Source organism: Macaca thibetana, chromosome 7 (genome assembly GCF_024542745.1).
Source record: "Macaca thibetana thibetana isolate TM-01 chromosome 7, ASM2454274v1, whole genome shotgun sequence".
Classification (NCBI taxonomy): domain Eukaryota; kingdom Metazoa; phylum Chordata; class Mammalia; order Primates; family Cercopithecidae; genus Macaca; species Macaca thibetana.
In genome coordinates this window covers 134,985,965-135,011,525 of record NC_065584.1, presented here as the reverse complement: position 1 = coordinate 135,011,525, position 25,561 = coordinate 134,985,965, and the positions used below count along the sequence as shown (strand labels likewise).

The 25,561-nt window shown below is 39.0% G+C and overlaps 1 protein-coding gene across 4 annotated transcripts in view; it reads left to right on the top strand.

Annotated features, from left to right (window-relative positions):
• The window catches only part of TRPM7 (transient receptor potential cation channel subfamily M member 7), a 120,837-nt gene that overhangs the window by 32,873 nt on the left and 62,403 nt on the right, over positions 1 to 25,561 (top strand). For all 4 annotated transcript variants that reach the window (XM_050797103.1, XM_050797105.1, XM_050797104.1 and 1 more), the window contains exons 4-12: positions 997 to 1,195; positions 7,578 to 7,791; positions 9,094 to 9,218; positions 10,714 to 10,885; positions 14,027 to 14,201; positions 15,939 to 16,062; positions 17,471 to 17,543; positions 20,715 to 20,815; positions 24,981 to 25,115. In XM_050797103.1, coding sequence (XP_050653060.1) covers positions 997 to 1,195; positions 7,578 to 7,791; positions 9,094 to 9,218; positions 10,714 to 10,885; positions 14,027 to 14,201; positions 15,939 to 16,062; positions 17,471 to 17,543; positions 20,715 to 20,815; positions 24,981 to 25,115 — 1,318 coding nt within the window. The remainder of the gene's footprint in view (positions 1 to 996; positions 1,196 to 7,577; positions 7,792 to 9,093; positions 9,219 to 10,713; positions 10,886 to 14,026; positions 14,202 to 15,938; positions 16,063 to 17,470; positions 17,544 to 20,714; positions 20,816 to 24,980; positions 25,116 to 25,561) is intronic.

The window sequence follows — 25,561 nt, the reverse complement described above, 5'->3', positions numbered from 1 at the left end:
GCGTGAGCTACCGCACCTGGCCAAGTAGTTATTCTTCCACATGCTGGCCCTTCTGCAGATATTTGCAACCCTTCTCCTTTTGTTTTCTACCTCACAAACTCTAAGCTGCCTTGGCTTCTTCAAACTCTGATCTGATTTTAAGATTGTATCGAATCAGTGAGACTGCCCAGCTCCATTAGATTCCTACTTTCGGTGTTACAGTTCAGTATGTACTTCTGGGTAGAATGCCATCCGTATTTGTACCCTAGCTTCAGACACCATTGATCACCCTTTTGTCACTGTATAGATTAGTTCACATTTTTTTGAATTTTGTATACGTGGAATCATGTAAATATATAATCTTTCGTGCCTAGGTTCTTTCACTCAGTATGATGATTTTGAGATTTATCCATTCTCTAGTATCATTAGTGGTTCATTCATTTATCTTTATTATTGGATGGTATTTCTTTTTCTTTTCTTTTTTTTTTTTTTTTTTTTTTTGAGTTGGGGTCTTGCTTGCTCTGTCATCCAGGATGGAGTACAGTGGTGTGACCAAGGCTGACTGTATCCTTGCTGGGCTCAGGCAAGCCTCTCACCTTAGTCTCCTGTGTAGCTGGGACTGCAGGTGTATGCCACCACACTTGGCTGATTTTTAAAACTTTTTTATCAAGTCAGGGTCTTGTCGTGTTTCTTAGGATGGTCTTGAACTTTTGACCTCAAGGTCCTCCAGCATTGGCCTCCCACAGTGCTGGAATTACCCACATGAGCCACACCCGGTGTAAATGCTATTCTGTTATATGCCTATACCATGTTTTGTAGATGCCTCACGTTAAATTTAGATGATGAATTCATCTTAGACTATGCTATTTCAGTGCTATAATGAAGGTATTAATATATAGATATTCTAAAATCAAAAAGCTTATTTTTATACTGTCGGTTCATTCATTTTTAATTTCATTTTTTCATTAACTCTAATTTTTTGAAAGGCATTTTAATCATCTCACCTTTTTCTTTTAGGTGTTTTTGTGGTCGCTTGGTCAAGCAACATGCTTGTTTTACTGCAAGCCTTGCCATGAAATACTCAGATGTGAAATTGGGTGACCATTTTAATCAGGCAATAGAAGAATGGTCTGTGGAAAAGCATACAGAACAGAGCCCAACGGATGCTTATGGAGTCATAAATTTTCAAGGGGGTTCTCATTCCTACAGAGCTAAGGTATGTCACATATTGAATTTTTCTTCATTTATGTTGTTATTTAAATAATAAATATCACAATTTGTGTAGCAACATTGACAAAAAGTTGGTCTCAGTAATTTGTTTGCATATTTTAAAGTACAAAGGTACATACAAATATAGAATTGTATCTTTCTGGTGGATTGAACCTTTCATCATTATGAAATGTATTTTGTTTCTTGTCATTTTTCTTGACATGGTTTGCTTTTTCTGGAATCAGTATAGTTAAGCCATCTTTTTTCCCTTTTGGTTTTAACCTTTTACGTTTAAGAGGTTTCTTTTAATTGTTTTTAAAAAAGTTATCTGCTGTGTATTTAAATTTAAATTTACCATTATGTTATTATCTATTTGTCTCACTTTTTTCTTTGTTCTGTTTTTTTTCTTATATTATTTTGGATTAAGTATTTTTTATTATTTTCTTACTCCTTTATTAGCATATTATTTATACAGTCATCCTTCAGGGGCCTTGGTTCCAGGACTTCCCTCAGATACCAAAGTCTGCAGATATCATAGTATGTGGATGTAATCTATGCACACCCTCTTATATAGTTTAAATCATCTCTAGATTCCTTATAATACCTAATATAGGCCAGGCACAGTGGCTCACGCCTATAATCCCAACACTTGAGAGGGTGGGAGGATGGCGTGAGGCTGGGAGTTGGAGACCAGCCTGGGCAAAATAGTGAGACTCTGTCTCTACTTAAAATAAAAAAATTAATAAAATGCCCGATAACGATAACGTAAATAGTTGTTTAATTGCATTGTTTAAGGAATAATGACAAATAAATAAAGTCTATACATGTTTAGTATAGGCTCAGTTTTTTTTCTTGAATATATATGATTCACCATCGACTGAAACCATAAACGTGAATCCCATGGATACAAAAGGCCTAGTATACATTCTTTTTCTATTCTTTTTTTTTTTTTTTTTTTTGAGACGGAGTCTCGCTCTGTCGCCCAGGCTGGAGTGCAGTGGCCAGATCTCAGCTCGCTGCAAGCTCTGCCTCCCGGGTTCCCGCCATTCTCCTGCCTCAGCCTCCCGAGTAGCTGGGACCACAGGCGCCGCCACCTCGCCTGGCTAATTTTTTGTGTTTTTAGTAGAGACGGGGTTTCGCCGTGTTAGCCAGGATGGTCTCGATCTCCTGACCTTGTGATCCGCCCGTCTCGGCCTCCCAAAGTGCTGGGATTACAGGCTTGAGCCACCGCGCCCGGCCCTTTTTTTTTTTTTTTTTTTTTTTGAGATGGTGTCTCACTCTTTTGCCTAGGCTGGAGTGCAGTGGTGTGATCTCGGCTCACTGCAACCTCCGCCACCTGAGTTCAAGCAATTCACCTGCCTCAGCCTCCAGAGTAGCTGGGACTACCGGTGTATGCCACCACGTCCAGCTAATTTTTTGTGTTTTTAGTAGAGATGAGGTTTCATTGTGTTAGCCAGGATGGTCTCCATCTTCCTGACCTCATGATCCACCTGCCTTGGCCTCCTAAAGTGCTGGAATTACAAGCATGAGCCACCACGCCCGGCCTCTTTTTCTGTTCTTTAGAAAAAGAATATTATAGGTCGGGCGTGGTGGCTGATGCCTGAAATCCCAGCACTTGGGAGGCCAAGGTAGGTGGATCACCTGAGATCAGGAGTTCGAGATCAGCCTGGCGAACATAGTGAAACCCCATCTCTACTAAAAATACAAAAACTAGATGGGCATGGTGGCACGAGCCTGTAGTCCCAGCTACTTGGGAAGCTGAAGCAGGATAATCACCTAAACTTTGGAAGTGAAGGTTGCAGTGAGCCGAGATCACACAACTGCACTCCAACCTGGGCGACAGAGCGAGACTCTGTCTCAAAAAAAGGAAAAAGAAAAATAATACTGTAATAAATGTGATAAAATGCTTTTTTTTGTTTGTTTGTTTGAGACAGTCTCGCTCTGTCGCCCACGCTGGAGTGCAGTGGCGCGATCTTGGCTCACTGCAAGTTCCGCCTCCCGGGTTCATGCCATTCTCCTGACCCAGCCTCCTGAGGAGCTGGGACTACAGGCACCTGCCACCACGCCCAGCTAATTTTGTGTATTTTTAGTAGAGACAAGGTTTCACCGTGTTAGCCAGAATGGTCTCGATCTCCTGACCTCGTGATCCGCCCGCCTCGGCCTCCCAAAGTGCTGGGATTACAGGCGTGAGCCACCGCGCCTGGCCGATAAAATGCATTTTTTTAACTTGTTATGTGCAGTCATGCATCACTTAAGAATGGGGTTATGTTCTCAGAGATGTGTTAAGCAATTTCGTTATGCTAGCACCATGGAGACCATGGAGTGTATTCAGACCTAGATGGTATAGCCTACTATATGCCTAGGCTATATGGTATAGCCTATTGCTTTTAGGCTGTAAACCTCTATGGCATGTTATTGTACTAAATATGGTAGGCAGGTGTAGCACAGTGGGAAATATGTGTTTAAATATATCTAAACAAGAAACAGGTACAGAAGTATGGTATGATATTATGGAACCACTGCATGTATGCATGCAGTTCATCATTAATCAAAATGTGTGGCACATGACTGTACTATAAATTAGTCCTTTACCACTTTTTCAACAATGCAATAACCTTTGGAATATTTGAAACTGCATTTATTTCTCTTAAGACTTATGTGCTCTTGTCAGCATAAATTTTAATTTTGTTTATTTTAAACCCCTAAAATATAGTTATTATTTATTTAGATTTGAACATTTTAACCTTGGCGTGGTGGCTCATGCCTGTACTCCCAGCACTTTTGGACGCCTAGACAGGAGGATTACTTGAGTTCCAGGACTTTGAGACCAGCTTGGGCAACATAGTGAGACCTTGTCTGTACTAAAATTCAAAAATATTAGCTAGGCATGGTGGTACACGCCTGTAGTCCCAGCTATTTGGGAGGCTGAAGCAGGAGGATCACGAGCCTAAGAAGTCGAGGCTGCAGTGAGCCCTGGACCATGTCACCAAACTCTAGCCTGGGCAACAGAGCCAGACCTTGCCTGTAAAACAAATAACAACAAAAACCATTTTAACCTCTACATTGTTCTGCCTGCTTCCGTGTTCTGATGAGAAAAAACTGTGCCAAACAGTGAGCTTATCATCTCTCTAAGTTTTTCTTTTCTCCTGGATCCCAATCCTACAAATTCTCACTGCGTTTGTACCCTGCTAGTGTCTTTTTTTTGCCCAAGCTGGAGTGCAGTGGCGCAATCCCAGCTCACTGCAACCTCTGCCTCCTGGGTTCAAGAGCAAGAGATTCTCCTGCTTCAGCCTCCCGAGTAGCTGGGATTACAGACAGGGTTTCACCATGTTGACCAGGCTGGTCTGGAACTCTTGACCTCAAGTGATCCACCTGCCTCCGCCTCCACCTCCCAAAGTGTTAGGATTACAGGTGTGAGCCACCATGCTCGGCCACCTGCTCATGTCTTCATGCAGGTGTTGTTCTTTTTTCTAGTTCTTCTAGTTCCTGGGAGCAGAGTAGGTCCAAACCAACCTAGTCTATCATTGTAGGAAGTGGAATTTCTCATTTATTTCTAATATAGTATTAAAAACATTAACTTTAGACTACTTCTCTAATACTACTTTATGTGCCCAAATATAATAATGAGTTAAACAAAACTGATACAGAAAGACTTACTATAGAACAAATCTGGCTGGGCGCAGTGGCTCATGCCTGTAATTCCAGCACTTTGGGAAAGCCAAGGCGGATGGATCACCTGAGGTCAGGAGTTCAAGACCAGCCTGACCAACATGGCAAAACCCTGTCTCTACTAAAAATACAAAAATTAGCTGGGGCTAGTGGTGCGTACCTGTAATCCCAGCTACTCTGCTTGGGAGGCTGAGGCAGGAGAATCTCTTGAACCCAGAAGGCATTCCAGCCTGGGAGACAGAGCGATACTCTGTCAAACAAAACAAAACAAAACAAAACAAAAACAAATCCTTTTTTTTTTTTTTTTTTTTTTTTTTTGAGACAGAGTCTTGCTCTGTCGCCCAGGCTGGAGTGCAGTGGCGCGATCTCGGCTCACTGCAAGCTCCGCCTCCCGGGTTCACGCCATTCTCCTGCCTCAGCCTCCCGAGTAGCTGGGACTACAGGCGCCCACAACTGCGCCCGGCTAATTTTTTGTATTTTTAGTAGAGACGGGGTTTCACCGTGGTCTCGATCTCCTGACCTTGTGATCCGCCCGCCTCGGCCTCCCAAAGCGCTGGGATTACAGGCGTGAGCCACCGCGCCTGGCAACAAATCCTATTGACAAAGCATTCTTTGTCTGGTTTGGTAGCTTATGCCTGTAATCCCAGCACTTTGGGAGGCTGAGATGGGCAGATCACTTGAGCCCAGGAATTCAAGACCAACCTGGGCAACATGGTGAAACCCTGTGTCTACAAAAAATACAAAAAAAATTAGCCATGCTGGGTGCCATGTGTCTGTAATCCCAGTACTTTGACAGGCTGAGGTGGGCAGATCACTTGAGCCCAGGAGTTCAAGACCAGCCTGGGCAACATGGTGGTAAAACCTTGTCTGTATAAAAAAATACAAAAAAAAAAATTAACCATCCAGGGTCCGTGTGTCTGTAGTCCCGGCTGCTTGGGAGGCTGAGGTGGGAGGATGGCTTGAGCCTGGGAGGCAGAGGCTGCAGTGAGCTGAGGTGGCGCCACTGCACTCCAGACTGGGCAACAGAGCCTGACCATGTCTCAAAAAAAACAAAACAAAACCAAAGTATTCTTAAGGGACTCCGGAGTCTTCTACTCAGTTTTATGGAATTCTGGGATTTTTTTGGCTTCATTTCTTTTGCTTTTTTTTTGTTTTGAGACGTGGTTTCACTCTTGTTGCCCAGGCTGGAGTGCAATGGTGCAATCTCGGCTCCCTGTAACCTCTGTCTCCCAGGTTCAAGGGATTCTCTTGCCTCAGCCTCCCAAGTAGCTGGGATTACAAGCGCTCACACCTAGCTAATTTTTTGTATTTAGTAGAGATGGGGTTTCACCATGTTGGTCAGGCCAGTCTCGAACTCTTGACCTCAGGTGATCCACCTGCCTCAGCCTCCCAAAGTGCTGGGATTACAGGTGTGAGCCACTGTGCCTGGCCTCTTGGCTTCATTTGTTTGTCAGTACTAAGATTTTCAGTGGTGTTTGGTCTTTGTAAAGGAATGGGAAATACATCATTTTGCAAATAAGGTTTCTTATAGATGATTTTTAAATGTCTCAATGTCTGAATATTTGAAGTTTCTTATGAGCTACTTCATATATGTGCTTGAGGCCAAGAGAATGAATTAATGTGAGTATAGCAAGTATGTCTTGTGATATCACTTAAACAGGAAGTTAATTTTTAAAATCTTTCAAACCAGAAGAAGTTATTTCACATGCGATAGCCTTTTTTTCCATTTTTCTTTTTCTTTTTTTATTTTTTGTTTTTGAGACGGAGTCTCACTCTGTTGCCCAGGCTGAAGTGTAGTGGCGCGATCTTGGCTCACTGCAAGTTCCGCCTCCCGGGTTCACGCCATTCTCCTGTCTCAGCCTACCACGTAGCTGGGACCACAGGCGCCCACCACCACACCTGGCTAATTTTTTCTCTTTTTTAGTAGAAACGGGGTTTCACTGTGCTAGCCAGGATGGTCTCGATCTCCTGACCTCATGATCCGCCTGCCTCGGCCTCCCAAAGTGCTGGGATTACAGGCGTGAGCCATCACGCCCAGCCTTTTTTTTCTATTTTTCTATAGAAAGATGTTTTCAAAAATTAAACTGGAGAATCCATCCGAACACCATGAAATGTTGATTATGATTTTCTGATTATTTCTCAGTCTGATCAAATCCAGTTAATTACAGCGAAGAAAATAATCATCTATATTAAATGTGTCTTTTTAAATTTTACTCCATAGTCGCAATTCGTTATTTGGACTAGATTGTTGCCAAACTTTCAAACAGATAATCAGTATTTGCCTCTCTTCGTAGCAAGAGCCTTAGAAGCCTCCATTTTTTTCTCCCATAATTCCCTTTTTTTCCTTTTCTGATCCTCTGAAGCCAGTCTTAATGCTTCTCACTCACTGTGTAGTCATAGTTAAAGAAGGCAATAAATACTGCAGGTACCTTGGTAAATTGGGTCAGTGGTAATTGAGTTTAAACGGAAAGAGTAACATTTGTGTCTAAATGTTTAAAAGTTAGTTTTACTGTTTCTTAAGATCTCACAGAATTATTTTTTTCGACTTTAAAATCATTTGCTATTGCTTATTCCTTGGAGTATAAATATATTGAAAATAGCCTGTGAAATCTCTTTTTACATAATCTGGTTCATATAAAATTTTCCAATGTCGTATAATGTCACATTATGAAACCTGTGAACATGTTCAATTATTTTGGCCTTTTAAAATCTTTTTCTAGTATGTTAGGCTGTCATATGACACCAAACCTGAAGTCATTCTGCAACTTCTGCTTAAAGAATGGCAAATGGAATTACCCAAACTTGTTATCTCTGTACATGGGGGCATGCAGAAATTTGAGCTTCACCCACGAATCAAGCAGTTGCTTGGAAAAGGTCTTATTAAAGCTGCAGTTACAACCGGAGCCTGGATTTTAACTGGAGGAGTAAACACAGGTAATGTGATGATTATACCAATTTTATTTAGTGTGTTTTATTTTTTATTTATTTATTTATTTTTTGAGACAGACTCTCACTTTGTTGCCAGGCTGGAGTGCAGTGGCACAGTCTCGGCTCACGGCAACCTCTGCCTCCCAGTACAGTAATATTTTGAGGTATTATCACATATATAAAGGCCCTGTCTCCAACCACAGTCATATTTTGTGGTATTGGGAGTTAGGGGACACAATTCAGCCCATAAGAAGTAATAATGGGCCAGGCATGGTGGTTCATGCCTATAATCCCAGCACTTTGAGGGGCTGAGGTGGGAAAATTACTTGAGTCTAGGAGTTCAAAACTAGCCTGGGCAACATGGTAAGATACTTTCTACAAAAAAAAAAAAAAAAAAAAAAATATTAGCCAGGCATGGTGGTATGTGCCTACCATCCTAGCTACTTGGGAGGCTGAGGTGGGAGTATCACTTGAGCCCAGGAGGTTAAGGTTGCAGTGAGCCAAGCCATGATCACACCACTACAGTCCAGCCTGGGCAATAGAGTGAGACCCTGACTCCCTCCCTAAAAAACAAGAAGTGATAATGAGGAGTTATATGCTCTTTGGAACTGCCTTTTATACTTTTCTCTCTCATTTTTGACCGAAGTAGACTTTCGTCATTGTTTATTGTGTGTGTGTGTGTGTGTGTTTTACGTATGGTCCTGTGCCACGGAGCTGCATTCTTAATTTTTTCTAAATGATGTGTAGAGCAGTAATAAAAAACCTACTGTTACTTAGAGGAGAAATGCAAAAATGGACTAGACCTACTAACATTAAAACAGTTAGTGTTGTATGTGTTTCTGGCATTTGTAGTGATTTGATATTGTGGGATTTAGTGGTTTTTGTTCCTTTTTGGTCCTTGTGTATTCTTTCGTAGGTTTGGCTATGACCTTGTTTTAAGTTTGTTGTGACTTTGTTGCCTTATATCTTGTATGTGTAAAGAAATATATCACATATTATAGTGTTACAGATTGAGCACAGGGTTGTTCTGAACACAATAAAGACTGTAATCCCAGAACTTTGGGAGGCTGAGGCATGAGCCCAAGAGTTCAAGACCCGCCTGTCTCTACCAAAAAAAAAAAAAATTAGCCGACTGTCTTAGCATGCACCTATAGTCCCACCTACTGGGGAGGCTCACAAGGGAGGATCGCTTGAGTCCAGGAGTTTGAGGCTGCAGTGAGCCGTCATTGCACCACTGCACTGTTTCCTGGGTGACCCTGTCTTTAAGAAAATAAAAAAACAAAATGAGTAAACTTTTTTTATGAGCAGGTGTGGCAAAACATGTTGGAGATGCCCTCAAAGAACATGCTTCCAGATCATCTCGAAAGATTTGCACTATCGGAATAGCTCCATGGGGAGTGATTGAAAACAGAAATGATCTTGTTGGGAGAGATGTAAGAATTATTTTTAAAATTTCTTATGTTTGAAATTATATATAAACAAAATTATAGTAAGAATAGTGCCAGTTTAAAATATTCATGATTATATTATACTTTTCAAATTAAGTTTAAAAGGTATTTTCCTGAGGTTTACTTCTGATTTTTTTGAAAATGAATAAAGATAAATAATTCATAACTATAAATAAGTTCATAAATATAAATGCTGTTATAGTGTTGGCACATTTTGCTTTCAGTCTTTTATGTATAAAATTGTTTCACATTTTCCATATATGCTAGTCTTTGTAATTAAATTTTTAATGACTATGTGACATGAGAAATAATTTTATTCTAAGAATAGGGAATAGGAGTTAAAGCCTACTGTTTTGTTTGAATAGGTTAAAGACTTGTGAATTGGTTATAGATATTTATCAAGACTGTTAAAAAGAATTACTGGCTGGGTGCAGTGGCTCATGCGTGTAATCCCAGCACTTTGGAGGCCGAGGTGGGCCAATCGCTGGAGATCAGGAGTTCGAGACCAGCCTGGCCAACATGGTTAAACCCCATCTCTACTACAAATACAAAAATTAACTGGATGTGGTGGTCTTTGCCACCTGGCTACTCGGGAGGCTGAGGCGGGAGAATTGCTTGAAACTGGGAGGCAGAGGTTGCAGTGAGCCGAGATTGCCCCACTGCATTCCAGCCTAGGTGACAAAACATAACTCTATCTCATACATGCATGCTTGCATACATACATACATACATACATACAATTACTGAATTATAATGATCACTTTCAAGTGTTATTAAATTTCTGATGTCAGTTTTAAAGAGTCTACTCATGGCTAAAATATGACTGACATTTTATTGTTTTTTACTGTGTCTTTTTTTTTTTTTTTTTTTTTTGAGATGGAGTTTTGCTCTTGTTGCCCAGGCTGAAATCTGAGTTCACTGCAACCTCCACCTTCTGGGTTCAAGTGATTCTCCTGCCTCAGCCTCCTGAGTAGCTAGGATTACAGGCACCCGCCACTACGCCTGGCTAATTTTTGTAGTTTTAGTGGAGACGGGGTTTCACCATGTTGGCCAGGCTGGTCTCGAACTCCTGACCTCAGATAATCCACCCGCCTCGGCCTCCCAAAGTGCTGCGATTACAGGCATGGGTCACTGTGCCTGGCCACAATATCTTTTATATATTGTAGTTTATTCACTTACTAATCTGATAATAGTTTCTTTGCACTATTTACTTATTTACTGCTTCTGTCTTTGCGTGTGATGATGAAATACGTAATTCCGCAGTATGGGTCAAGATGTAATCACATATTTCAACCCATTATTGATTAATCTTCAGCTGCTTAAAAGCTTATGCTTTTTGATACATTCTCTGTGATTTCGTATTTCTGCATGTAAAATAGAATTTTACTTCTTACTTGTCTTTACGGATTATTTCAAAATTTATTTTACATCATATTGTATTTAATCCTGCTCACCAACTCCTTTGTTTGCTATTGTTTAGGTGGTTGCTCCTTATCAAACCTTACTGAACCCCCTGAGCAAGTTGAATGTTTTGAATAATCTACATTCCCATTTCATATTGGTGGATGATGGCACTGTTGGAAAGTATGGGGCAGAAGTCAGACTGAGAAGAGAACTTGAAAAAACTATTAATCAGCAAAGAATTCATGCTAGTAAGTGAATTCATAAATTTGTTACTGTTGAAATTGTTCTGGGCTGTACTAATAGCTAAATTCAAAGAAGGTGGAATGTTCTTTGAAGTGCTTTTTCTTACATAGCAAGATAACATGTGAAACAACCAACAGTGGTTGATTTTAGACAAAATGATAAGACCAAGGAAAAGAGGTCAAAATTGGGTACTCGGTTATCAAGGCTAAAACCAAAAAAGGTTCATTGAAAGTTCTGTTATTGCAATTCCATTTCAGCCCAAGTAATTCATAAATATTCCTTTTTTTGTTTTTTGAGACGGAGTCTTGCTCTGTCGCCCAGGCTGGAGTACAGTGGCGTGATCTTGGCTCACTGCAAGCTCCGTCTCCCAGGTTCACGCCATTCTCCTGCCTCAGCCTCCGGAGTAGCTGGGACTACAGGTACCCGCCTCCACGCCTGGCTAATTTTTTGTATTTTTAGTAGAGATGGGGTTTCACTGTGTTAGCCAGGATGGTCTTCATCTCCTGACTTCATGATCTGCCCATCTCGGCTTCCCAAAGTGCTGGGATTACAGACGTGAGCCACTACGCCTGGCCCATAAATATTCTTAATGTGTGATTTAGTCCAATACATGGCTGTGAAATTCAAAATTGAAAACTAAAAGGGAAAAAAATCACTGAAAGAAATAAATCAGCTTAAAATGAGTATCACTGTTTGGCTAAATGTGTCTTAAAAATTGTATTCCTGGGACTGATTTTTCTTTCTAACTATGTCTGAATTTTCTGGTTCAACATCTACATTTTTATTTCAAATAAAGGAAAATTTGTAACCTAAGAACCCCAAGAAGTTGAGCTCTGTGACAAAGTGAAATAGAAATTTAAAAACTACAGAACAGTGTTTATAGATTATGGTGGAGTCAAAGCTTTTGCTAAAAGTTAAGAATGGGCTGGGCATGGTGGCTCACGCCTATAATCACAGCACTTTGAGCGGCCGAGGTGGGTAGATTACCTGAGGTCGGGAGTGCTAGACCAGCCTGACCAATGTGGTGAAACCCTGTCTCTCCTAGAAATACAAAAATTAGCCGGGCATGGTGGTGTGCGCTTGTAGTCCCAGCTTCTTGGGAGGCTGAGACAGGAGAATTGTTTGAGTCCAGTAGACGGAGGCTGCAGTGAGCTGAGATCACGTCACTGAATTCCAGCCTGGGTGACAGAGCAAGACTCCATCTCAAAAAAAAAAAAAGTTAAGAATTGTTTATAGTCGTATAGCTACCTTTTGTTTTTTTCTTTTTCTCAGTGCACCACAAGTTACTGTAAAAGCAAAAATTTGTATTCTTCACTAATTTTTTTCTGTTGCTCTTCTAGAGATCTTGGAATTTTATTGATCAGTTCCAGTTATGTAATACTGTCATCAATTTCTTCTTTAATTTTTAATTTTTTTTTTTTGAGTTAAGAGTCTTGCACTGTTGCCCTGGCTGTTGTGCAGTGGCCCGATCTCAGCTCACTGCAACCTCCGCCTCCTGGGTTCAAGCGATTCTTGTGCCCCAGGCTCCAGAGTAGCTAGGATTACAGGCACTCGCCGCCATGCCCAGCTAATTTTTTGTATTGTTGATAGAGAGGGGGTTTCACTATGTTGGCCAGACTGTTCTTGATCGCCTGACCTCATGATCCGCCCGCCTCGGCCTCCTGAAGTGCTGGAATTACAGGCATGAGCCACTGCACCCAGCCGTCCTTTTTTTTTTTTTTTTTTTTGAGATGGTCTTGCTCTGTCGCCCAGGCTGGAGTACAGCAGCCCGATCTCAGCTCACTGCAACCTTCGCCTCCTGGGTTCAAGTGATTCTCCTGCCTCAGCCTCCCGACTAGCTGGGACTTCAGGCGCTTGCCACTATGCCTGGCTACTTTTTTGTATTTTTAGTATAAATGGAGTTTCACCAAGTTAGCCAGGATGGTCTCCATCTCCTGACCTCATGATCTGCCCGTCTTGGCCTTCCAAAGTGCTAGGATTACAGACATGAGCCATTTCTTTTTTTTTTTTTTTTTTTTTTTTTTTTTTGAGACGGAGTCTCACTCTGTCGCCCAGGCTGGAGTGCAGTGGCCGGATCTCAGCTCACTGCAAGCTCCGCCTCCCGGGTTCACGCCATTCTCCTGCCTCAGCCTCCCGAGTAGCTGGGACTACAGGCGCCCACCACCTCGCCCGGCTAGTTTTTTGTATTTTTTTTTTTTAGTAGAGACGGGGTTTCACCGTGTTAGCCAGGATGGTCTCGATCTCCCGACCTCGTGATCCGCCCGTCTCGGCCTCCCAAAGTGCTGGGATTACAGGCTTGAGCCACCGCGCCCGGCCTCTTTTTTCTTTTTTACAAACCTTTCATATGGTGTTTGGGAAAGTCATTAATTTTATTTACTTATTTATTTATTTGTGTGATGGAGTCTCACTCTGTCCCCGGACTGGAGTACAGTGGCATGATCTTGGCTCACTGCAGCCTCTGCCTCCTGGGTTCAGGTGATTCTCCTGCCTCAGCCTCCCGAGTAGCTGGGACTACAGGCGTGTGCCACCACGCCTGGCTAATTTTTTGTATTTTTAGTAGAGACAGGGTTTCACTGTGTTAGCAGGATGGTCTGGATCTCCTGACCTTGTGATCTGCCGCTTTGGCCTCCTGAAGTGCTGGGATTACAGGCATGAGCCACCGCACCTGGCCAAGACTGTCATTAATTTCTATTTTAATGTCTCATTTGGAATCAGAAATATATGTTTTTAAAATGAATAAAAATCCATGTTAGAAGTTCAACTAATGTATTAAAAAGCAAACTAAAAAATTAGTGTTTTACATTTCTTGTCAAGAGCTCAATAAAATATGGAAAACATTTTTACTTTTAAGTAGTGAATATATACATTATTTGATGTCTCTTATATGTTGGATTTTCTATTTTTGTCATTTAGAGAACAACCTTTAAGATAGTGACAAAGTATTCATTATTTAATATGTGAACTGATATCAAGTGGTGTGCTTAAAGTCAAGTCAACATAGTCTTAGAAATTATGTTTTTACTTTTTAATTTTTTTTTTTTCAGTAAAATCTGAAATTAGAGTACTGTATTTTGCCTAATTTTTTTTCTTGGAAAGAAACTTGCTTGTGATGAAATAATTTTTTAATTTAACTTTGCTCTTTTTAGGGATTGGCCAAGGTGTCCCTGTGGTGGCACTTATATTTGAGGGTGGGCCAAATGTTATCCTCACAGTTCTTGAATACCTTCAGGAAAGCCCCCCTGTTCCAGTAGTTGTATGTGAAGGAACAGGCAGAGCTGCAGATCTACTAGCATATATTCATAAACAAACAGAAGAAGGAGGGTAAGTGTATGACAACATTTTAATTTATTTTATTTATTTATTTATTTATTTATTTAATTTATTTATGATATGAAGTCTTGCTCTATCTCCCAGCCTGGGTGGAGTGCAATGGTGCAGTCTTGGTATACTACAACCTCCGCCTCCCAGGTTTAAGCGATTCTCCTGCCACAGCCTCCCAAGTAGCTGGGATTACATGCATGAACCACCACATCTGGCTAATTTTTGTATTTTTTTTTAGTAGAGATGGGGTTTCACTGTCTTGGCCAGGCTAGTCTTGAACTCCTGACCTCAAGTGATCCACCCACCTCAGCCTCCCAAAGTGCTGGGATTACAGGCATGAGCCACCGTGCCTGGCCCATTTTAATTAATTTATTAAAATGGCTTGTGGTATTTAGAATACGGCGTTGGATTCCTTCCTGTGTTTTGTGAACATGAAAATTTTAAGTTTAATACAATACTTTGTTAAGCGTTGAGGAAATAGCCTGACTCATATGTTATTGGAAGAAATTAAAATAAAACCATCTTCATGGAACACAATTTTGTAAGATCTATCAAACCTAGAGGCACTTATCTTTTAATCTAGTAGTTTCATTTCTGGGAATTGTTCCTACAGGTGTACATCTGTGAAATAATATATGTATAAAGCTACTTGTTACGGGATTCTTTGTAAAAGATTGAAACAAAATAGAACATGAGAAAACTAGATTAGTTATGGTGTATCTATACAAAGAAATGGTTTACAGCTGAGTAAGGATGGTTTTGAGGAGATTACCAAAATATGTACATGCAAAAAGGAAGATGTAGAGAAGCATATATATTGTGCCACTTTTTATATAGAATAAAAGGAGAGAGGATAATTATTTGTATATGCAGAAAGATATCTTGGAAAGTTATATAAGTAAATGATTCCTGAAAATAGTTGGGATAGAACTGGGCAGATGAAAGACAGTGGGAAGGAGACTTTCACTATTAATTTTAATATTTTAGCATTTTATATTTTCTACTATATTTTTGAGCCATGAAAATGTATTAAATATTCAAAAAAGAAAAATGTGAGTGCCTATGTTTAAGAACATCGTGGTGGAATACAAGTTTATACATCATAATATCTTCAGATTATGTTTTTTTTATTTTGTTTTTAATTTTATTTATTTATTTTTTTGAGGCGCAGTCTTCACTCTGTCGCCCAGGCTGGAGTGCAGTGGCACCATCTCGGCTCACTGCAAGCTCCGCCTCCCGGGTTCGCGCCATTCTCCTGCCTCAGCCTCCCGAGTAGCTGGGACTACAGGCGCCCGCCACCGCGCCCGGCTAATTTTTTTTTTTTTGTATTTTAGTAGATACGGGGTTTCACCGTGTTAGCCAGGATGGTCTCGATCTCCTGACCTCGTGATCCGCCCATCTCGGCCTCCCAAAGTGCTGGGATTACAGGCGTGAGCCACCGCGCCCGGCCTCAGATTATTTTTATACAATATCTTATGTGAGTACTGATATTGCCACATACACTTTTTGATAAAATTCACAAAGTAATTCAAAGAGAAAAATCACTCCATTTCATTTATTTTCCTTCTAAGATTTGTGTTGGGAGTCTCATGAAAGAGAAAATAATCCCACCCAAGGTGAAGTATGTAATATTAATGCATTGTTTTCAAAGGTCTTACATGAATCTACCTGTACTTCATATTGATCTTACAAATAATGGAAGATGAAATCAGTGAATTATGTTTCCTTTTATTCCAGGAATCTTCCTGATGCAGCAGAGCCTGATATTATTTCCACTATCAAAAAAACATTTAACTTTGGCCAGAATGAAGCAGTTCATTTATTTCAAACACTGATGGAGTGCATGAAAAGAAAGGAGCTTGTGAGTGGATTTCAGCAGATAGGCCTTTTTTTCTTTCATTCAAAATACATTCTAAATTGGTGAAATACGTTTGTTTTTATTTGGATTTTAAACTTTGAAATCTTTATTAACCGTAAAAATATGTCATTTATTGGTCTGTTCCAAGTTGAGAGGTATCATAGAAGGAGGCCTGTAGTTTTTTATACGGTATTGAGACTGTGTATTTGTGCTTCTGTTTTAGGGAAAGTTTTAGGAAAAGTAACTAGGTCTCAACAGGTAATGTTCGGTACCAACGAAGAACTATAAAGAGTTGTTTATGGTTTCTGTAATAAAATATTTGGAAAAAATTTTTTTAATGTGCTTAAGCCTATTAAATTAAAGGTCAGTGCTGCTTTGTTTCAGTCATGTAAACATGGGCTTAAGTTTTCAGAGATAAAATTTTTTAGCAAGCCTATAAATAGATATATAACATGATTTGATTTGCTATATTTTTCATTGCAAGTTTTTGTAAACCATGAAATAAAGTTGACCAAAAATTTTGTATTGGGGTTATAATAATGTTTCACTTTCTTTTCTTTGTTTTTTTTGTTTGTTTGGTTTTTGGTTTTTGGTTTTTTGAGACAGAGTCTTGCTCCATTGCTCAAGCTGGAGTGCTGTGGTGCAATCTCAGCTCACTGCAACCTCCGTCTCCCGGGTGCAAGCGATTCTCTCCCTCCTCAGCCTCCCAAGTAGCTGGGACTACAGGCATACACCATCATGCCTGGCTAATTTTTGTATTTTCCCTAGAGACAGTGTTTCACTGTGTTGGCCAGGTTGGTCTCAAATTCCTAACCTCAGGTGATCCACCCACCTTGGCCTCCCAAATTGCTGGGATTACAAGCATGAGCCATGGGCCTGACCATCTTTCACTTTATGAAAAATGTTATTAAATTACAATTTCTGAAATGGTGCTGTGTTTCAAGTAATTTAAAGACATTTACAGTAAAAAGATTGACCAAAACAAACATTTATCTTTCAAGAATACATACATTATGTGAACATGTAAATGTTCATTCTGTGGAAGGAACTGTAGGATTTATTTACCCTGATAAAGAATCTATAGCCTCAGCCCCTAAATTTCTTACTCTAGTAAGGGCCATAAGATAGATCAGAATATCATATGAAACCAAATATTTTTAGTATTTTTGGCATTTTATTTGGTAAATGATAAAGTTTTTTAAATTTTTTGGTTTTTTTGGTTGAAATAAAGTTACTAACTGGATACATAAATATATTATGTGTATGTATGTTTATGTATGCATAATATATAGATTCCTAGATGTGTATATATATATTTTGCCCCCCCCATAGAGTTTGATATTACTGGGTCTTATGATGCCTTTGTTTTAAAAATATAAAGGCATAATATTATGAATTTATCTTTAAATAGATCACTGTTTTCCATATTGGGTCAGATGAACATCAAGATATAGATGTAGCAATACTTACTGCACTGCTTAAAGGTAAGCCTCTAAGAACTTTTTTATTTGTAAAACCTTTTATTTATTTTTTGTATGGATGTGTGTGTGTATATGTGTATGTATGTAAAATATAGAAACTTTTAACATGGCTAACTACTTGCAAAGTGAATTTTCAGTCATTTTTCTTTGTGAAAAATACAATGTTGGTTTCCTTGGCAGTAAGGTAACTTTTGATTTAATCTTGTAGAATTTAAAAAATAAAAGTTTTTAGCAAGGTTTATGCCACCAAACCTATTTAATAGTCCTATTAAGAATGTCTAACATCCTGAGCCAGGCACGGTGGCGCACACCTGTGATCCCAACACTTTGGGAGCCGAAGCAGGAGGATCACTTGAGGCCAGGAGTTTAAGACCAGCCTAGACAAGATAGACCCATCTCTACAAAAAATTTAAAAATTACCTGGGCATGGTGGCATGTGCCTGTAGTCCCAGCTACTTGGGAGGTTGAGGTGGAATCACTTGAGCCTGGAAGGTTGAGGCTGCAGTGAGCTGTGATCATGCCACTGTACTCCAGTCTGGGCAACAGAGCAAGACCCTATCTCACAACAAACAAAAATTAGCTGGGCATGGTGGTGTGCACTCTGTAGTCCAAGCTGTTCAGGAGGCTGAAGCGGAAGGATTGCTTGAGCCTAGGGTTTGAGGTTACAGTGAGCCATCATCACACCACTGCACTCCAGCCTGGGTGAGACCAAGACCCTGTCTCTAAAAATAAATAAAAATGTGTCACTTTCTTAATCAGCTGAAAAATAAGTGTTTAAAGGTTATAAAGCATTAGTTGATAGAATTTAAAGATAGAATTTTAAAACATGCTGTCTTCATTATGAAGGGAAAGTTTGAAAACTAGTGGTATCTTCTAGGACTAAGGGATTGAAGCGCACACACACACTGATCCTCTCATTGTCTCCCCAAAGACATCCAACAGATATAACAACATTATAGTGAAATATTTTCTCAGAAATTAGGAACTAAGACAGTATCCCATCTATCTACCTGAAAGTTAGTGTAGAGTGATGTGCCAGGAGCCCATCACATTAAGAGGATACTGTCCTTTTATTTACAAGAATTTTCTTGCATATTAGACCATAATAAATTGCCAATACATTAAGCATTTTTAAAATACTGTGATAAAATATATTTATATCATCTGGGATCATGGTATCAAGAGATCACAAGTGATAGGAAACCTAGAAACCAAAAAGGAAAAAAAAATAATAAATGGGATTGCATAAAAATAAATAAGGCTGCGTCCGCTGACTCACACCTGTGATCCCAGCAATTTGGGAGACTGAGGCAGGTGGATCACTTGAGGTCAGGAGTTCAAGATCAGCCTGGCCAACATGGCAAAACCTCGTCTCTACTAATAATACAAAAATTAGCCGGGGGTGGTAGTGGGAGCCTTTAATCCCAGCTACTCTGGAGGCTGAGGCATAAGAATCCCTTGAACCTGGGAGGCAGAGGTTGCAGTGAGCCAGGATCACACCACTGCACTACAGCCTGGGTGACAGAGTGAAACTGTGTCTCAGAAAAATAAATAAATAAAAAGGTTATAAAGAAAGTACCATATTCATTAATTATTTACCATGTACCTTTCTGTGTATTAACCACTATATTTAAGTGGTTTACATTATCTCATTTTATTCCTACGAGTCAGATTTCCTGTGGTTTTACTCATTTTATAGATGAGGAAACTAAGGAAGAGAAATGTTGAAGTGGAGGGATCAAAAAGAGCTGTTAAAAATTAATAAGAGAAAGATGACTACCTCGTGGAAAAATGGGCAGAACTTATGTAATAGATAATTAATAGAGGAATCCAAATACTTAGAGAAAATATGGAAGGATGGCCAATGTTACAGTAATACATTTTGGGGAGGCTGAGATAAGCAGATCCCTTGAGCCCAGGAGTTTGAGATCAGTCTGGGCAACTTGGCAAAACCCTGTCTCTACAAAAAATACAAAAATTAGCCTGGTGTGGTGCCATGCACCAGTGGTCCCAGCTACTTGAGTGAGGCTGAGGTGGGAGGGTCAGTTGAGCCCAGGAGGCAGAGGTTGCAGTGAACCAAGCCCACGCCACTGCACTCTAGCCTGGACAACAGGGAGAGACCCGGTCTCAAAAAAGAAAAGAAAAGAAGGAAACTCCCCTCTCCATGGCACATGGAGAAATGGTTATGGTTATACCCCTCCCCTGGTGGATGGTAGAAGCGATCTGAAGTATTTTGGAGTATATCAAAAACCTTGAAGTATATATCCTTGAACCTAGTAATTTGACTTCTAGAATATCATCCTATTTGAATATTCAAGCATGTGCACAAAAACATACTCAGCAAAAAATTCAAAATAATTTGAATATCTACCATTTGAAGTATTTGTTAAATAAATTGTGGCTCACCTAAGTATATATAAGGTAGATTTATATATAATTTTAAGAAGAACCAGGGTATGATATCCAGGTACATAAAGCAAGCTACTGAACACTTTTGTAGTATGAACCCATTTTTGAATAAAAAATGGAAAGTTTATGTATGAGCTTGTATATGCACAGAAAAGTACCTGACAGGCTGTTTTCAGAATCCTGATAGTGCTCTCTCTGTGATAGAAACAGTTCATCTTTGTTTTCTTCTCATTTTTCTGCATTTCTAAATGTTTGCAATGAATGGGAATATGTTGTTTATAGTTGGAAAGGTAAAGTTCTTAACCCTGGGGCTTATCTTATCTCTCTGAGGCAGGCTACTTCTGAATGGTGGCTGACACCAGCTGTGTAAGTTAACTAAAGAATGGTGGGGAGATGTCATAAGTGTTCGTGCTGGGCACTGTGGCTCACACTTGTAATCCCAGCATATTGGGAGGCCCAAGTGGCAGGATCACTTGAGGCCGGGAGTTTGAGACCTGCCTGGTCAACAAGTGAGACTCTGTCTCTACATAAAGTTAAAAAATTAGCTGGGTGTGGTGGTGCTCATCTGTAGTCTCAGCTACTCAGAAGCTAAGGTGGGAGGTACACTTGAACCCAGGAATTTGAGGCTGCAGTGAGCCATGATCACCTTTGCAGTTTATCCTGAGCAACAGACCAAGACCCCATCTCTTTAAAAAAAAAAAAGTGTTCACCTTTTAATGGAGATAAATTAATTGAACCTGTCAACTATTTTCTTTATTCGATTAGGTACTAATGCATCTGCATTTGACCAGCTTATCCTTACATTGGCATGGGATAGAGTTGACATTGCCAAAAATCATGTATTTGTTTATGGACAGCAGTGGCTGGTATGTAAATAATCTACATACACAATACAATTAAATTACACTAAGTAATAAAAAAGTATTTGCGGGAACTGTGAACTGACTTGACATTTTAGTTTTCTGCCAATAGTTCGAAAATAGTTTAGCTAAGTATTTCTACACCATTCCGATCCAGTTTAGGATTTAATATATGCCTCTAGATAAAACCTTATTTTTTTATAGAGTATATAGATCTCTAAGAATCTTAGAACTGAAAGAAGCTTTGGAACTCATGCTCTGTATACAAGAGAATCCATTCTAGCATTCCCCCTGATGTTTAGACCTATTCTTTTTTTAATCTTCCTCATCCTACTAAATGGGAACAACTTCTTCCTAGTTTCTAAGATGAGAATCTTTAGTGTTTTACTTTTCTCTTTCTCATGTATTCCAATCCAATTCCATCTGTAAATCTTGTCAGATCTACTTTCAAAATACCTAATTTTATCATCCTGGTCTAGTCTATCATCATCCTTCTTTTGTGTTATTTCAGTAGCATACTTTTTGGTTTCACTTCTCTCATACTTGCTGTCCTTTTACGAACAGGAGATGAATCATATTCCATTTACTCAGAGCATAATCCAGAGCCTTACATGCTACTACTATCCGCTTTGCTCTTTTTTATCTAACCTTGTTGGCATTCTTGCTCTTCTTTGAACATATCAAGCATGCTCCTATCTCTAGGCTTTGTACTTGCCTGTCTCTCTATCTTAACATTCTTCCCTAGATACCCACGTGGGCTTAATTCCTCCTATCTTTCTGGCCTCTAACCAAATGTCTCCTCTTTGGACTTCCTCTGTCCACCCTATTTTAATAGCATCCCCCTAAACCAGCATTCTTCCCTGCTATTTTTTCCTAACTTTTGTCGCCATCTGACAAACCATATAATGTAGCTATTATTTATTGTTTGTTTGTCTTTCTCCTAGAAAGTAAACTTTCTGAGGGCAAGAATATTTTTCAGTTTTGTTTACTATTGTATTGACAGCTTGGTATGTAGTAAGTAATCACTTAAAATTTTGTTACATGTCTGAATCAATAGGAGGCTGGGCAGATTAAATGTTCATCTGTACCTTGAAGTATTACCAGCCTTTACAGAGGATGAACTAGATCCTTTTTGTCCACATAGTAAATATAAACAGCAAATTGCAGAAAAGTATGCACAGTATGATCTTAATTGTGGCAAATTCTCCTTATGAATGTACAAACATTCATGCATATCTACATGTACTGTGTAGTAACAGTACCTTTCTAAAACTGTTAACATAGGATTCATCTTGGAGAGATGGGGGCTGGAGGAGAGAAAATTTTATTTTATACCATTTTATAGTGTTTGATTTTTTTTTTTAACCATGGAAGTGTATTTCCTATATAGCAATAAAAAAACAGTTTATTGGCCGGGCGCGGTGGCTCAAGCCTGTAATCCCAGCACTTTGGGAGGCCGAGACGGGCGGATCACGAGGTCAGGAGATCGAGACCATCCTGGCTAACACGGTGAAACCCCGTCTCTACTACAAAATACAAAAAACTAGCCGGGCGAGGTGGCTGGCGCCTGTAGTCCCAGCTACTCGGGAGGCTGAGGCAGGAGAATAGCGTAAACCCGGGAGGCGGAGCTTGCAGTGAGCTGAGATCCGGCCACTGCACTCCAGTCTGGGCGACAGAGCGAGACTCCGTCTCAAAAAAAAAAAAAAAAAAAAAAAAAAACAGTTTATTTAGTCACTTCTCCTCTTGCAGGACTACAGAGGAAAAAAATTAATGTTAATCATTTGTGGTGATGACTATAACCAACCTTATTTTTCCCTTGAATAATTTCACTGGATTTTGTTCTCCTCAGATGTAAAGGCTTGGATGAAGCATTTATCTTCTGTGTATATGTGGTTTGTCTGATGGATTTCTTCTGCATAATGTTACCTATTTGATTTTGTGCTTCTTGCTAAACTTAGAATTTGCAGAACAGTTATTTTTCTTTTTTCTTCTTACTTGCCAGGAGTTCAGTATGCATTGAGTGATTGAGGAAATGCTCCTTGCAAAGCAGACACTTTTTTTTTTAAATGGTCTCTTTTTTCCCCTCAGATATGAAAATTAAGTTTTTGTTCTAGGGCAGTGATTATAAACACAGATAGAATGTTCTTGTTTTAAAAACAATACTTTTGTTATATCTCCTTTTATTCTACTAAAGTGAAATGTCATAATTACATAAATTAAGAATATATGTATAATGCCCTAACTGTAATAAGACAGAAAAAATGATTTATAATAAAAAATAAATATTTCAGTATACAAATGTTCAAGATTGGCAATATAAAACACATACTAAGTCAGATGCCTGCAGTTATAATGAGTGTAAATGCTGCAGTTATACATACTAATACAAGTATGTTGTTGGTAACTTAAATATCCTGGGGAACAGATAAACATCCTTTGCAAGTGTAGGACAAAGAAAGATCAAGTGGGCACTAGAATAATGTTAGAATATTACTGTTAGAATAAGTAATAACATCAGGATTATTTGTATGTGATAAGAGAAAGAAGGAAATAATCTGAAGTAAAATAGTAGTAACATGCCATGATAAACTACAGCCTATTAATGTAGAGAAAACTAATAAGTATTATTTTCTTGGAAATCGGGCCTTATTTTTAAGCATGTGAAAATATTTTCCTTGTGACAGAATTGAATATTGAAAAATGTCACAGAAAACATACCTTGTATCTTTAAATGCCATCATGTAAAAGGCATACATTTCATCAGTATATACTTAAAATAGGCCTAGGTGTGGTGGCTCATGCCTCTTAATTCCAGTACTGTGGGAGGCTGAGGTAGGAAGATCACTTGAGGCCAGGAGTTTGAGACCTGTCCCTATTTAAAAAAATAAAATAAAAAGAAAAAAGGCAGGTACAGGGGTGCACACCTGTAGTTCTTAGCTACGCGGGAGGCTGAGGTGGGAACATCCCTTGAACCCCTGAGTTTGAGGCTGCAGTGAGCTATGATTGTGCCACTGGGTGACAGAATGAGACCCCATCTGAAAAAATGGAAAGTATATACTGAAAATATCATGAAGACTATATCCTTGCTAGGTGATGTAAATTGAAGATAGATTGGAGAAAGAAATGGTAATACAAGTTCCTCTAGAGAAGTTGTGTAGTTGTGTGTTAAACCTCTGAAGATAGAATAAGATTGGAAAATAATGGGTAAAAAAACCAGTGGTTTTGTATTGATTTTTGCCACAAAGATGTTTTTAGTAATGTGGTACTAAATTTTTAAAAATACACAGAAATATACAAAATATTAAAAAATATACAGACTATATTAAAACAATATTAATAAAACTCAGTGAAATACCTACATTTTGTGTCTCTACTGATTTACCAGTATTTGATTTGAAAGTCTGTTGAAGTCTATAAAATAGGCTTTAATATATAAAGGACTGCTACAAATGCTGAATGATACAGATGTGTTATATTAAGCACAAATGACATAAGTTGTACTGCTGTCAAGTGATTTCTTTTCCCTAATGATGAATGATTTCTTTTAAAGTTCTGAAGAAAACTAAGTACAATCTTGCCTGACTTTTCTGGTGGTTGTATTTTTGGAAAATTCATTGTAGAACAAAAACCATGATGAAATACTTAGTGTTCATTTGTAAGGCAGAATTACTGGTTTTTCACTCATGAACATCTAACAGGATAATAAAAAGTTGTGTGGGATGCGGGATAGTTTCTGAGTAGAATTCTCCAGCATATTGCTTGATTTCTGATGTCCCTTGACCCTACCCATTAAATGTTAGTAACAGCACTCAATTATTGAAATAATCCTTACCACAAAACCTTCCCTAAACACCGAGAGCATTGCTTTAAGGTATTCTTTCCCGAGATTTAATTGATGATGGATTCTGTTTTTTCCCCCATGTAACATTTATTCTCCTACAGAAGTAGTGTTTGTGGAATATTCTTTAAGAAATGTTGTTCTAGAGAGGTCTTTTAATCTATTCCCTCAACACCTAAAGTCTTACTAGCTTTTTACTGTGTTGCATCTTTCTAATTTTGTTCTAAAACTGTTGGGAACAAATTAAATATAAATCCTAAGGACTTAACATTTAAAAGTGTTTGTATAATTAGAATATGTGAACTATATACTTATTAAATTTGATACTCCTAGGTTGGATCCTTGGAACAAGCTATGCTTGATGCTCTTGTAATGGATAGAGTTGCATTTGTAAAACTTCTTATTGAAAATGGAGTAAGCATGCATAAATTCCTTACCATTCCAAGACTGGAAGAACTTTACAACACCGTAAGTCTACGTTAAAATTCTTTATTGACTACATTTTATCTTTTGGGAAATGTTACTTTACCTGAATATAGCTGTTCCTATTGATAAAACCCTTAATGTCTTCCTCGGTTATATGAAAAAATTATAGCCAGTCTTAGTATGGATTGGTTGTATTACAGTCTGAAACCCTTTCCTTGTTTTTAGAACCCATTCCCTGTCACCATACTCACATAGGGCTATTAAGCCTACCTCTCTTTCCTATCTGTCTCCCTTTCCCTCCCCTCACCCCTTTTTAAAACTATAGGATCAACTTCTTAATTATAGGGTGATTATGTTTCTTTTGACTCTGTTGTCTAATGGAGGAATTATGCATTGCTTTTTGTTCTTTTTTTACATTCATTGTTTGACCTCATGGTATACCCCTTTTAGCTTACATACTGTTTTCATTTTTTTGGTAAAGGACTCCT